Source organism: Oncorhynchus masou, chromosome 33, assembly GCF_036934945.1.
Source record: "Oncorhynchus masou masou isolate Uvic2021 chromosome 33, UVic_Omas_1.1, whole genome shotgun sequence".
In the NCBI taxonomy this organism is placed as follows: domain Eukaryota; kingdom Metazoa; phylum Chordata; class Actinopteri; order Salmoniformes; family Salmonidae; genus Oncorhynchus; species Oncorhynchus masou.
In genome coordinates, this window is record NC_088244.1 from 36,537,475 (window position 1) to 36,550,433 (window position 12,959).

At 41.5% G+C, this 12,959-nt stretch overlaps 1 protein-coding gene across 2 annotated transcripts; it reads left to right on the forward strand.

Moving 5' to 3' along the window:
- Positions 1-2,083: 2,083 nt before the first annotated feature.
- On the forward strand, positions 2,084-12,945 carry LOC135528425 (cyclin-T1-like). Of its 2 annotated transcripts, none has more exons than XM_064957500.1 (9): positions 2,084-2,281; positions 3,255-3,336; positions 3,458-3,586; positions 6,317-6,377; positions 7,081-7,143; positions 7,342-7,387; positions 7,666-7,829; positions 7,936-8,006; positions 8,142-12,945. In XM_064957500.1, the coding sequence occupies exons 1-9, from the start codon at positions 2,109-2,111 to the stop codon at positions 9,453-9,455; spliced, it is 2,103 nt and encodes a 700-aa protein (XP_064813572.1). In that variant the 5' UTR covers positions 2,084-2,108; the 3' UTR covers positions 9,456-12,945. The 2 variants fall into 2 exon arrangements, with proteins under 2 accessions (XP_064813572.1, XP_064813571.1); XM_064957499.1 differs by having other exon boundaries at positions 7,081-7,142; positions 7,332-7,387.
- Positions 12,946-12,959: the final 14 nt, after the last annotated feature.

Here is a 12,959-nt window from a genome sequence, read left to right on the forward strand (position 1 = left end):
ACAAGCTAGCTGCAATCAGCTCAGTGGGTGGACTGCCTTGCCCTGTTTAACAACCCTGGGCCCAATGTTACTGTTGTTGAGCAGCTTATGCCATTTAGGGGCCGCTGCCCCTTCAGGCAGTACATACCAGTACATACCAAAATATGGAATCAAGATCTGGGCTGCCTGTGATGCTGTTTCATCATATGCATGGAACTTGCAAGTGTATATGTGGAAGCTAGATGGAGGAGTCCCTGACAATAACCAAGGGATGAGGGTTGTCCTGGATGTGGCACTGGGACTCTGTGGCCACAACATCATATACAATAACTTTTTTAAAACTTTGCACAAGTTGGGACAGGAGCTCCTCAAGAGGAAGCTGATGAAGGTAGGAAAGGTACGAAAAAACAAGTCAGAGCTCCCACCTCAGGTCTGTTCCATGTATTCAACAGATATCAATCCCTCTAAGTTTGTGTTCACGGCCGACACGTCCCTAGTGTCCTACGTTCCAAAGAAAGGCAAAAATGTAGTACTCAGGAGTATGCTGCATAGGGATGGGAGAATCTGTGGCCAGGAACATCAAACACCAGAAATCATAATAGATTACAATGCCACAAAAGGAGGGGCAGACAATTTAGACAAGCTGGTGACTGGCTACATCTACCAAAGAAGAACCCTACACTGGCCACTTGTGATATTCTTTAACATCTTGGACATCGACGCACAACGCGTGCACAGTGCAAGAAATACATTCGCCACACACAGAGTAAAACTCTGTCCCTCATGTGGTGTGTAGACCGGCCTTAATTTGGGGCTTATTGGGGCTCATTTATTTCTTCCATCAAATACTGTATGTAAAATTTGTACTTCCAATTTGTTCAGTTCAAAGCAATAAACATCAATAGTGATGAAAACCTTGTTTCATTTATATTTGTTCAAGATAAACATTTATTCCACCTATGTCTTGATTATAACGAATAGAGTTTTTATTGATAAATGAAATCTAGCAGAGGTAAATAGCAATTATTAACTATGTATGCTGTCTATATTTCTTGTAATTGATATGTCAACATCTAAGTATTAAGTATTTGAACATAAATTGCTATATATTGTTTTAAAAACCCAATAATGTTGTGGGTCAATGTTACAATGTTTGGTTGGTAACCTCACAGATCATTGCACCTGTATATAGACCATCTGTAAATAGCCCATCCAACTACCTCATCCACAAACTGTATTTATTTAGCTCCTTTGCACCCCAGTTTCTCAACGTGCACATTCATCTTCTGTAGATTTATCACTCCCGTGTTTAATTGCTATATCGCAATTACCTCGCCACTATGGCCTTTTTTATTGCCTTACCTCCCTTATCTTACCTCATTTGCACACACTATATATACCTTTTTTTACTGTATTATTGACTATATGTTTGTTTATTCCATGTGTAACTCTGTGTTGTTGAATGTGTCGAACTGCTTTGCTTTATCTTGGCCAGGTCACAGTTGTAAATGAGAACTTGTTCTCAACTTGCCTACCTGGTTAAATAAAGGTGAAATAAAAAGTAACATAAAATAAAACCTAACTGATTACAGTTAACGTTTTCTTTTATCAGATGACAATGTACTGATTATGTGTAATCCTTCACTCCCCACCCCTGGACAACAGATGGTTTCCATTTGAGATGTTGAAGGGTGTAATTGATATCTACATTGATAACTTCATCTATTGATGCTCGTCATTGGTCCATGGCCGTTTCTTTAGCGTTGGGGACAAAAATTGTTGACAACTGTAGCATTGTAGCTAAGCCTAACTCTCCTAACTCCGAACCAGCCACGCTAATTCACTTGACTTACTTTGTTTTACCTGCTATGTAAACAAATCAGCTGTGTTAGAAACCATCCGTCTCATACCACAGTCACCATGACACCTCATAACATTTGCTGATAAGGAACAACCACATCAAGAAACGCCCTGAGCTACGGTCTGCATTTACACAATATTCGAGATGTTTAGAAATGTTGCTTTGGACAGAGAGGAACCAAAATATTTGCCTTGGGGACACTTGCCATTCACATAATTGACGTCACTTCCTGTGATCCACAATTTTAAAAATATTGTCCTTCTCAGTAATGGCGGCTTCCTTCCCTTCTCCTTCTGCAATAAACAACAACAAATGGTACTTCACCCGAGAACAGATCGAGAATAGCCCGTCTCGCCGTGCGGGGCTTGATCCAGACAAAGAATTGTCTTACAGACAACAAGCTGCGAACCTTCTACAGGACATGGGACAACGACTCAATGTGTATCTTTTGTCGGGACGATTTGCGCCTGCTAGCGGTTAGCTAGCTTCAAGAGGTTGAAGCCGGTTTGGCGGCATGGCGAGATGCTAGCTAATATCTGCTATTGTGTTTATAGTTGGGGTGTTATTGTTGATACTACAATTTATTAATGTGCTTGGTATGGACTGGAGTGGTTGCTAGCTAATTGAAACTAGCGGCCCAGACGTGCGACTCGCTAGCAAGGGCCCGGCCATCATTGCGTGTGATTAGCATGGCTAGCTAACGTTGTGTAGGCCTTTGCAGCCGAGGCCTACGCTTCTTTTAACGTTAGAGAACAAAAGCCGTGCAGAGGGACGTTTGAGTTGTTTAGCTATTATACGTGGGGTTTTGGTGTATCAAACACTTTAAGAGCATAACGTTATTGGGACAACAATTGCGCTGTTTTGGGAGGCAACGCGAGTAACGTTAACTAGCAATCTATTTATCTGCTCTATATATCGATGAGTTAACTATAGGCTAACAACACAATAGTTGAAAACCCATGCGTACGTTACATAACTAACTATTAGACATTGTATTGGTGAGCGGTCCAATGCTGTTCGATAAAATGTCCATGTGATTTGAGATTAAGAAAGTTTTGTACCCGTTTTATTTGATACGTTTGGCTTCTTTGTGGTCATTATTTGCTACCTTGTTAGCTACAAAAAACGATCTAACCCACAATGCAGTTCTAGCCAGCGAGATACGTTATCCTACTACGTACCACCACACACACTGCCAACATTTGGAGTAACGTTAGTTACAGCAGTACTAGATCACTCGGCTACATCCAAAAATAGTTTTTAAAATAAGTTGGTAGCTACTGTTACATACAATATGGTGTCATCAATCAAACATACTATTTGTCATTTAACTCATAATGTAGTGAGTTCAATCTTACAGAGACATCAGGTCATATTGTTATGCTATAACCCTTAACCCGTAGCTATGCATCAGGTCCCAGCTAACAATTAATACTGCCATTGTGTATATGCACCGATTCTACATGATCCAGTCATTCACCAGGTTCCACAGAAATGTAAGTACTTTGCACACACTGACATCATCTTTTGCAAAATGTATCTTGTATAGTTTGCAATGAAACATGTAAAATGCATAGCACTACAGCATCTATCAAAATGTCATATTCTCCCCCCTAGGTCATAGCTCCAGCAACACTATTCCTGGCTGCAAAGGTTGAGGAGCAGCCCCGCAAGTTGGAGCATGTTATCAAGGTGACCCATGCATGCCTCAATCCTCAGGACCCTTCACCAGATGTCCGCAGTGATGTAAGTCTCCATGGTCTGGCCACTCCACTTTGAACTCACTCTGGCACTTGCATGGTGCTCCACAAACTGAATTGGGTATGTTTGTTAGGGCCGGGACGATACCAGTATCAATATACTTGTTTGTATCGTGGCAAGGAAACAAAACACTAAGCGGATTTCACTTCTTTAAGAAAACAGCCCTAATGTTGGAAACAAATGTGTTGTCATCCGGAGTCTAATTTATTTATTTGATAAGCTATAGCACACTATTTTACGTAGCAGGTTTTTAAAGGGTCTGCTTAATGTTTTCATTTTTGTCATGAAAAAAATATTGCAATACTGGTATTATCACAGCCATGGGGTGTTTTGAGGCGGTTGTACCTAGGCTTGGGCGGTATACCGTATACCAGGGTATTTGGAAATAGCCACAAGATGGTTTTTCAATACTATTTATTTGAAGTTATATTTGTAGCTACTTGTGCAGCTAAGTTGTGCATTACTTTAGGAAATTAAGAAGATTGTGTTCTTCATTTCACCTGTCACATCATTTTTCAATATGAAGCTTACCTGTAGTCTCCAGTCACGCGGTGTTTGTTTACAACACACAAGACTAGAGCCCAATGTTAACTATCTAACATATGCTAAATGCTCTGCAATTGTGCATTTGGTTTGCTAATTTAATCACTAGTTAGCTATCTAGCTTGATTTTGGCATCGTCCAAAATCAAGCTTCGCTTGGTAACAGCAGAGAATCCTCTCCTGGATCAAGAACCTTGCTGTCTTTATGTTTGTTTGGTGCGTGCAGCAAACTGTGAGTAGCTTTTCTGAGTTACTTGTATAACTTCACCCGCTGGGACGTCTGTCCTGAAAATAGTTTATTTTAGGAAAATTTGGCACCAGACAACTTGACTGGCATGGTTTTAAATGACCAGACATTTGATAACTTTACCTGGTGTCCATATGCATTCGGTGCGTAACTTTACCTGCTGTCCACCCACGGTGTTCAAAATCACATTTAGATTATAATTCATCTGAACAGAATAGAAATGATCCTGTAAAGTTATAATAAAGTAGAATGTTGTTCATTGCCTGTTGTATTCATCCCTGCTATAAATCATAACTCAACATAAATGTAAAAAAAGTAAAAACATTTAACCTAGAAGAACTCACTTACACAGTAATACAATACCACTTCAAAATATAATATAATTTGGAAATGACCTGTCCTATAGGCATTGTATGAATATTTGAATAATATAAATTACAAAACACAGGTGTTCTCAATTACAATCTGGGCCTCTAATTTAACTTAGCCTAGCCATGAACATTTTAATTAGGTCTAATGAATAACAAAACAAGGGTGTCTACGAACACCAGGGTTGCCCTACTCCCCATTCTCGCTGCGATTCAGCACCACAGCAGGAGAAATAGGCCCCTCTTGGTGGCCACAAAATGAAGAAATTGGAAAACTGATGTTGGACAATCAAATACACAAATTTCATTAAGGCTGTTTCAAGCTTATTTTACAATACTCCTGTGACACGAGCCCCGCGCCATGGGTTTATGAAATCATTTGAGATTTGGAAACAAGTGCTATCTCACTCTTTTTACAGTTCTATTGGATGATGTTGAGAAATGTTGTGTTTATTGTCATTTGAACGTGGGGTTGTGACTCGTGTCATGTGTGACATACGTGGCTTATTGATAACAACTCTCTCTTTCTTCGGGTTGCAATTCCTGTAACTTTACCCAAATTCCCCAAGTTTTCCTAAAATCATGGTTAGAAGATTCCTGGAATTATGGGGGAATAAGCAGGAAATCCATCAATTTTACAACCAGGATTTTGGGGAAACCAGGGAATTTTGGGAAAGTTAGTGGAATTTTGCATCCCTACTCTTACTATAGGCTGTTGGCTGCCTAGTGATTGCAACATTGTAACTCTCCGATGTGAATAGTTGGCAACGATATTTAGTTTCCAAGTGCTACTGAATAAACTCAACTGGAATGCACCAATTGAGCATGATACACATCATTACGTTAGTCTATCAATCCAAATCATGATTCCAGATCATGACACGGGCGACATATGTTGGTCTTGCTTAGGGTGGCAGCAGAACTGCTAAGACCGGGTCTGACACACAATTTGCCTCCAATTTATATGCGTTTGCGGCGGACCTTGGCCTGCTCAAAGTGAGCCGCTGCTGTTGGGAAGTCAAGGCTGTCCAACTCTTTGGAGCAGTTTGCGATGCGCATCAGCCTCGTTACTTTGTCCTCACAAAGTTGCTATCTTGAGTCCCTCTGAACACTGTTTTGGAGAAAGAATCACCTCTTGGCGGGCATGCTGGAAAGGGGAATAATCTACACAATCTTTTCCAATTTGCCCAGTCGGGGTATACTTAGCCGAAGTCCCTTATGAGGACCGTGCGTCTTTTTGGCCGGCAACAATTTTAGTTATCGGCTTTTCATATATTTTTATTGGCTAAAAGCTGGCATTACCTTGATAACATCCTCGTAACCTTCGGATTAGAGGCTCAGTGGGGTTTGTGCTCAGTGCGGGTATTACAGAATATCCCGGTATGGCACAAGGTCGGTCTGAAGGTATGACAATCTGGATACTGCCCAAGCTTAGTTGTACCTCCTTGAAGGTAAGACTGCTTAAAGGGAAAGCAAGAGGGTGAGTGAGACGTAAGGGGTGAGAGAGAATGCCTCCTAGTGAGTAATGCCTGTCTCCTGCCTGTCCTCTCAACCTCAGGCTTACCTGCAACAAGCCCAAGACCTGGTCATTCTTGAGAGCATTATACTCCAGACCCTGGGTAAGTTGGGATGGACAAATGAATGGGGTCTTTGATTTCACCCAAAGCTAGAGATGTGCTGCTTGCCGACACTATTAACCATCTTTGTTCTTGTCCACAGCAGAGTTTTGAGTAGCAGTTAATTCTATTGGAGGTCCACACATCACCTAGTTCTATATGCTCACTATTTATCACATACTTTTTCACATTTTCCTTGTGGTTTTAAGCCATTCATTTGTGTTGAGTAATTGTGGTGCTGGTTGTCGTGATGGAGGATGTTTTTGTTGTAATCACATTAGAGCAAGTGAATTTAGTACAGTATTGCTAGCATTTGGATTGCTTGCTATAATAGCCATTCGCCACCTATGACCTTTGTGTCAATGAACGGCTTACATATAAATGCCAAACTTGTTTTATTCTCTACTCACTCATTCACATTTGTCTTAAACAGGGCCTGTCATCTGAAGACCTAAAGCAGTGCATTCATTCACTATTTACTGTAGTTTCATAAAACAAGTGCATTGGTTTTCCAGGGCAATCATTTATTTTAAAGCTCTGTGAGAGTACTGAAATATCTAATAAATTCAGTACCTTTCGAGTGAAAATGTGTATTTTGCATTAGCAGCCTCAAATTCTCATAGAAAGAGGATTATAGATCTTTTGTTCTTTTGAAATTGTCTCATGGAACCTTTCTTCTGTCTCCCCTCTGCCCTATTCATTACAGCCTTTGAAATCACCATTGACCACCCACATACTCATGTTGTCAAGTGCACCCAGCTAGTCAGAGGTAAGCATCAACAATGTTCCTTTGTAGGCTACTGGTAAAGTTTCCGAACCCTAGTAGTGCTTTTACAATTGACATAAATGGTTCTCGCCTAGTTAAAGGTATTATTTATGCATATTTTAACCACATGTTTTTATTGTCAGTATTTTGAACATAGTAGGTTTTAATTGTATTTTCTTGTTTCTCGTGTTGTTGTTCCAGCGAGTAAGGATTTGGCCCAGACGTCATACTTCATGGCTACCAACAGGTATGCTGTTCACTCTGCTGTGTTCAACTTCACGCTTTTCATTTCAGTTCGATATAACATTATTCAATGAAGATGCAATGCAACATTGTCTGATCTAAAGCAGGAGAGGCTCTTATGACCTGTATTTGAATGAAATTACCACTCATCTAAGAGGTGCACCGTCGTCCTTTTCATTATATTCTGAAACTGAATCTTTCTTCTCCTCCCCCTCTTGTATTTTCCCTGTTTCCATGGATTTTCCTTCTGCTGGTTTATCTGGGACCCAACCTGATGTGTAGTCTACACCTGACCACATTCTGCCTGCAACACAGCCCACCCATCGTGGCCTGCGTTTGCATCCACCTGGCCTGCAAGTGGTCCAACTGGGAGATCCCAGTCTCTACAGACAGCAAGCACTGGTGGGAGTATGTGGACAATACTGTCACCCTCGAGCTGCTGGATGGTAAGTTTGATTTGAATTTCATTATGCATGTTTGTGTAGTTGTTGGTTAGATTGTATTGTAGGGAACTGAATTGCAGTGCCCTTTGTAATACTTTGTGTCCCATAGAGCTCACCCACGAGTTCCTGCAGATCTTGGAGAAGACACCAAGCCGATTAAAACGCATTCGCAACTGGAAAGTAAGTCATAGTTTAACATACATTTTAAATATTTTCACAGCTCCATTTCTTTCAGGTCGCCCTTGCAAAAGGGTCTTTCCTGATTTAAATAAATGTAGCTCCTTCATTGCCTAACTCTGTGATTTCTTGTTCCAGGCGGCAGGTCAGACAGTGAAGGGAGGGAAGTCCAAGGTGCCAGAAGATGGAGATCAGACAGATGGCATGATGAGCATGGTCTCCATGTCGTCATCTGAGACCACTCTGGGTGGCCTGATGAGCCTCTCCAACCCTCTCTCTTCATCTTCCTCCTCCATGGCTCCCATACTACTGGAGCTCAAGTCGACCCTTGGCAGTGGTTCTGACCAGCCCAGTCACGCCGAGCTGCATGCCCCGGCCAAGGTGTCACTGAGCGAGTACCGGGCCAAGCACGCTGACGTCCTGGCTGCTCAGAAGAGGAAGCTGGAGAACATGGAGGCCAGCGTGAAGAGGGAGTACGCAACGGCAGCCCAGGCTCTGATAGGCCAGCAGCAGCAGCAGAGGAAGGAGAAGCACCACCGTGACCAGCAGCAATCCAGCTCCCACCATTCCAGCTCGGCCTCCTCTGACCTCAGCAGCCCCTCTCCCATCATCCTCAAGATCCCCCTGGAAAAGGAGAGGGGCGAGCGCAGCTCCCTGAAGATGCGCCTCCCTCTGGGGTCTGGGGGAGGCGGGGGGCATAGTGGAGGAGGGAACAGAGGAGCAGAAAAGGACATCAAAGTGAGAATTCGGGTGCCTGAGAAAGTACGCAGTGGAGGCTCGGGAGAGGAGGGGGGCAAGACTAGGGAGGGAAAGCACCGAGAACGTTCCAACCACCATCATCATCATCACCACCACCACCATCATTCATCGTCATCATCTTTTAGCGGTGCTTCTGTCTCTTCGTCCTCGTCACATAAACAGTCAGCCAGTGCTGCTGGAGCTGTAGGAGGAAGCAGCAGCAAAAAAGCACCCAGTGACTCGTCTAGAATGAGCTCCTCTTCCTCTGTGTCTCGAAAGAGGACACATTCCACGGAGTCCCAGGGCTCCCACTCGTCCAAAGTCTCTAAGTCCTCCAGGAACTCAGCTCACCAGCTGCCTGCTCTTTTAGCTGCCTCTGGAGCACACTCCCTGGGGGCACACCCCACTGATATCCTCCCCTCCCTGGGTCTCCCCTCCCTCCACCAGGGCAGCTACTCTCACTCGAAGGGGGATAAGCCGGACACTAACGGACACAATGCAGGTGTTGGCAGCCAGTCGAATGAGTATCAGGACACGTTTGAAATGCTGAACTCTTTACTGAGTGCTCAGGGGGTGCAGCCTGTCCAGCCTCCCATGTTTGATTGCCGGTCTCAGTACGTGGAGTACAGATACAGCGGCGGGTCTAGGGGGGGATCTCGACCACCACCTCTGCCTGCTGAACCTCCACCTCCGCTACCCCCTCTACCCAAGTGATCCCTGATGAAGGGGTGAATTACTGACAGTGTACCTGTAGACGCATCCAACCATGTTACATAAGATATTTGCTCTGTGAATTTTGTCCCTTTTATGTGTTTGTATGGATCATGTTGTGGTTTTCAACTTGACAGCAAAGAAATGTACAAATACATACTTTTCAGTGATGTAGGTGCTGAAGTGTGTCCCTCGTCACATCATATTCAATACATCTGTGGGGCAATAACAGGAGGTGTGAAAGAAAAGCTTGCAAAAAAATTGAAACGAACAAAATTAATTTATTCACAATGTAAATACTTTATCATGATATGAACTCAAATCAAATTTTATGGAATGGCGGGCATAATATTTGAGCCATAGCTGTTTTTAAAGAAAGTCAAACGTTACATGTTTGAATGCCTATTAGAGGAAACACACTTGTTTGCTTCACTTACTACATTTTAAAGTCTTGTTAACAATGAGTCTTTTCCAGAATGTTTTTGAAATATACTATTTATTATTAGTATTGAATGCTTTTGAGGAAGTAAAAATATATATATATATATAAATAACTGCCCCTTTCTGCTGTGTTAAACTGAAGGATAGTTGAGTGCTCCTTACACAGGCCTATTTCAGAATGCATGTCTTCAAAGCCATCTTTTTCAACATTTTGTTTATTTCAAAATACTGTAGTCACTGAGGCTTTTGTCTCCGTTTTGTCAATACATTTGTTTTGTAATCTCTGCATTATTTTGTGAACAATTGTTTAATATTAATAATGTAAATTGGTAAAAGTAGACAAATATTTTGTACATTTTGTTAAGAAAAAAGTTGCTAAAAATCCTGTAGATTGATACGGCTTATATTTTAGTTCCTAGATTTGTGTGTTGCAGTCATTGTTTTAAATGGTTGTAAAATGTTAGCAGTCAAATGCTTACACTAACATTCAGAGTTTATACTACAGTACATGCACTGCATTGCCAAAATTATGTGGACACTCATTCAAATTAGTGGATTTTGCTGTTTCAGCCGTACCCGTTGCTGATGGGTGTATAAAATTAAGCACGCAGCCATGCAATCTCCATATACAAACATAAGCAGTAGACTGGGCCGTACTGAAGAGCACAGTGACTTTAAACGTGGCACTGTAATAGGCTGCCACCTTTCCAAAATGTCAGTTTGTAAGTGATGTTATTGTGACCTAGAAACATCTAGGAGCAAGAAGTGGTATGACACACAAGCTAATAAAACTGGACCATCGAGTGCTGTAGCAGGTAAAATTGTCTGTCCTCGGTTGCAACTCTGACCTCCGAGATTCAAACTGCCTCTGGAAGCAACGTTAGCACAAGTGTTTGTTGGGAGCTTCATGAAATGGGTTTCCATGGCCAAGCAGCCGCACATAAGCCTAAGATCACCATGTGCAATGCCAAGCGTCGGCTGGAGTGGTGTAAAGCTCGCCGCCATTGGACTCTGGAACAGTAGAAACGCATTCTCTGGAGTGATGAATCACGCTGTACCATCTGGCAGACCAACGGACATCTGGGTTTGTCAGATACCAGAAGAACGCTACCTGCCAGAATGCATAGTGCCAACTGTAAGTTTTGTCTGGAGGAGCAATAATGGTCTGGGGCTGTTTTTCATGGTTGGGGCTTGGACCCTTAATTCCAGTGAAGGGAAATGTTAACGCTACAGCATACAATGGCATTCTAGACTGTTCTGTGCATCAAACCTTGTGGCAACAGATTGGAGAAGGTCCTAACTTGTTTCAGCATGACAATGCCACCGTGTACAAAGCGAGGTCCATACAGAAATGGTTTTCGAGATCTTTGTAGAAGAACTTGACTGGCTTGCAGAGCCCTGACTTCAACTCCCATCGAACACCTTTGGGATGAATTGGAAGGCCAATTGGGAACCAGGCCTCATCGCCCAACAGTGCTCGGCCTCACTAATGCTCTTGTGGCTGAATGGAAGCAAGTCCCCAAAGCAATGTTCCAGCATCTAGTGGAAAGCCTTCCCAGAAGAGTGGAGGCTGTCATAGCAGGAAAGGGTGGACCAACTCCATATTAATGGCCATGATTTTGGAATGAGATGTTCGACAAGCAGGTGTCTACATACTTTTGGCCATGTGGTGTATCTACATATTCATATACAAACCACAGCAGTGTCAATCATTTTGATAATGGACTGATTGTCTTTTTTAGTGTTTTGAACAGAATTAAGTGTTACTTTTACTGTTTTAACAGTAACTGAAGTCTTCACTTATTTTAATTAAATTGAAATTCCCTTTTTGGGCGATTTTAGTAAGGGGCATATTCTTTTATCTATATTATTTAGATAATACAGCAGTTTTTTTCTGGTTTGTTTGTGGCGATTACACATGCTTAACTGAGAGACTAGAGGATTTAACAACAAAAAAATCCCTCCTACCACTGTCAACCATCCTTGTCAGGGATGAATTTCTGTGTAAAGGACTTGTTCAATTAAGATAATAATAATCATCCCCTTTATGTCCAGTTATGCTGTTTGTCATGTTTATTGGTCATAAACTGGTATTCTCTCTCATTTAATCATGTGTTGGAAATCATCTTTAAGATTATGTGATAGTGGAAATTAAGTGGGCTGTAACTTAGATCTGACATGTTTGACATTTTATCAGAACTCTCTTGGTCCAATAAGCTGCCAATGGAAAGATTCGTTTTTTGGAGATCATGTAACACAGCTGTAGCATACTGATTTGATCATGTTGTGTTCTTGCTGTTTGTTTTTGTATATAAAGGAAAGAGTTATCATTATTCTGGGGGCTGTTTTCTATTACTTTAACTGACCCATGATGGAAATACATTTTTGCTGTTTCCAAAGGCTACATAAAATGGCCAAAGTCCGCCAAGTTTCTACAGTACTTGAGTCCAACCATTGATTTTTTGTCACTCAGGTAAGCCTTTATGATGATATTTGAAGAGAAACATGGATATACTTCAAAATGCACTGAAACGTTATCCCATCAGGATTGTCTAACAAACATAGCTTTTTTTTGTTAAAAACTGAGGAAATTATCACTTGTATTACTAGGAACATTACGTTTCCATTCTGTTTGATATTATATAATAAGATACTCATTAGTACTAAATTAAGCTAAGAATGTTTGGATTTGAACTGATACATGGATGACTGTATGCAATATATCTTGTGCGAGTGCTTGTTTAACAAGAACGACCACAAAAGGAAGCTGAAATTATGAAAATAGATGGAAGACACTCATGCAACCAAATGCAAAATCACAAATGCTACTCCTTTGTACTTCATTAACTGCTCAAAAGTTGTATCTGTCTGTACACATTGTCACGTCTTAATGTTTTAGTTGTACCACAACTCAGGTCTGTAATTGACATTTTTGGGATATATACTGTTTAAAATAACTAAAGGTATGTGTTCTTTTGTTGTGAACAAAGTTCATTTTTTAAAATGTGGTTGATATAATCCCATGTCAATAAATGTTTAAGAAAAAACATCCCTTTAATTTTTATT

Coding starts and splice junctions, on each gene's coding strand:
- LOC135528425 (XM_064957499.1), top strand. CDS start 2,109: ATGGCGGCTTCCTTCCCTTCTCCTTCTGCAATAAACAACAACAAATGG. Junction 7,388..7,665: donor TACTTCATGGCTACCAACAG/GTATGCTGTTCA, acceptor CCTGATGTGTAG/TCTACACCTGACCACATTCT. Junction 8,007..8,141: donor AACGCATTCGCAACTGGAAA/GTAAGTCATAGT, acceptor TTCTTGTTCCAG/GCGGCAGGTCAGACAGTGAA.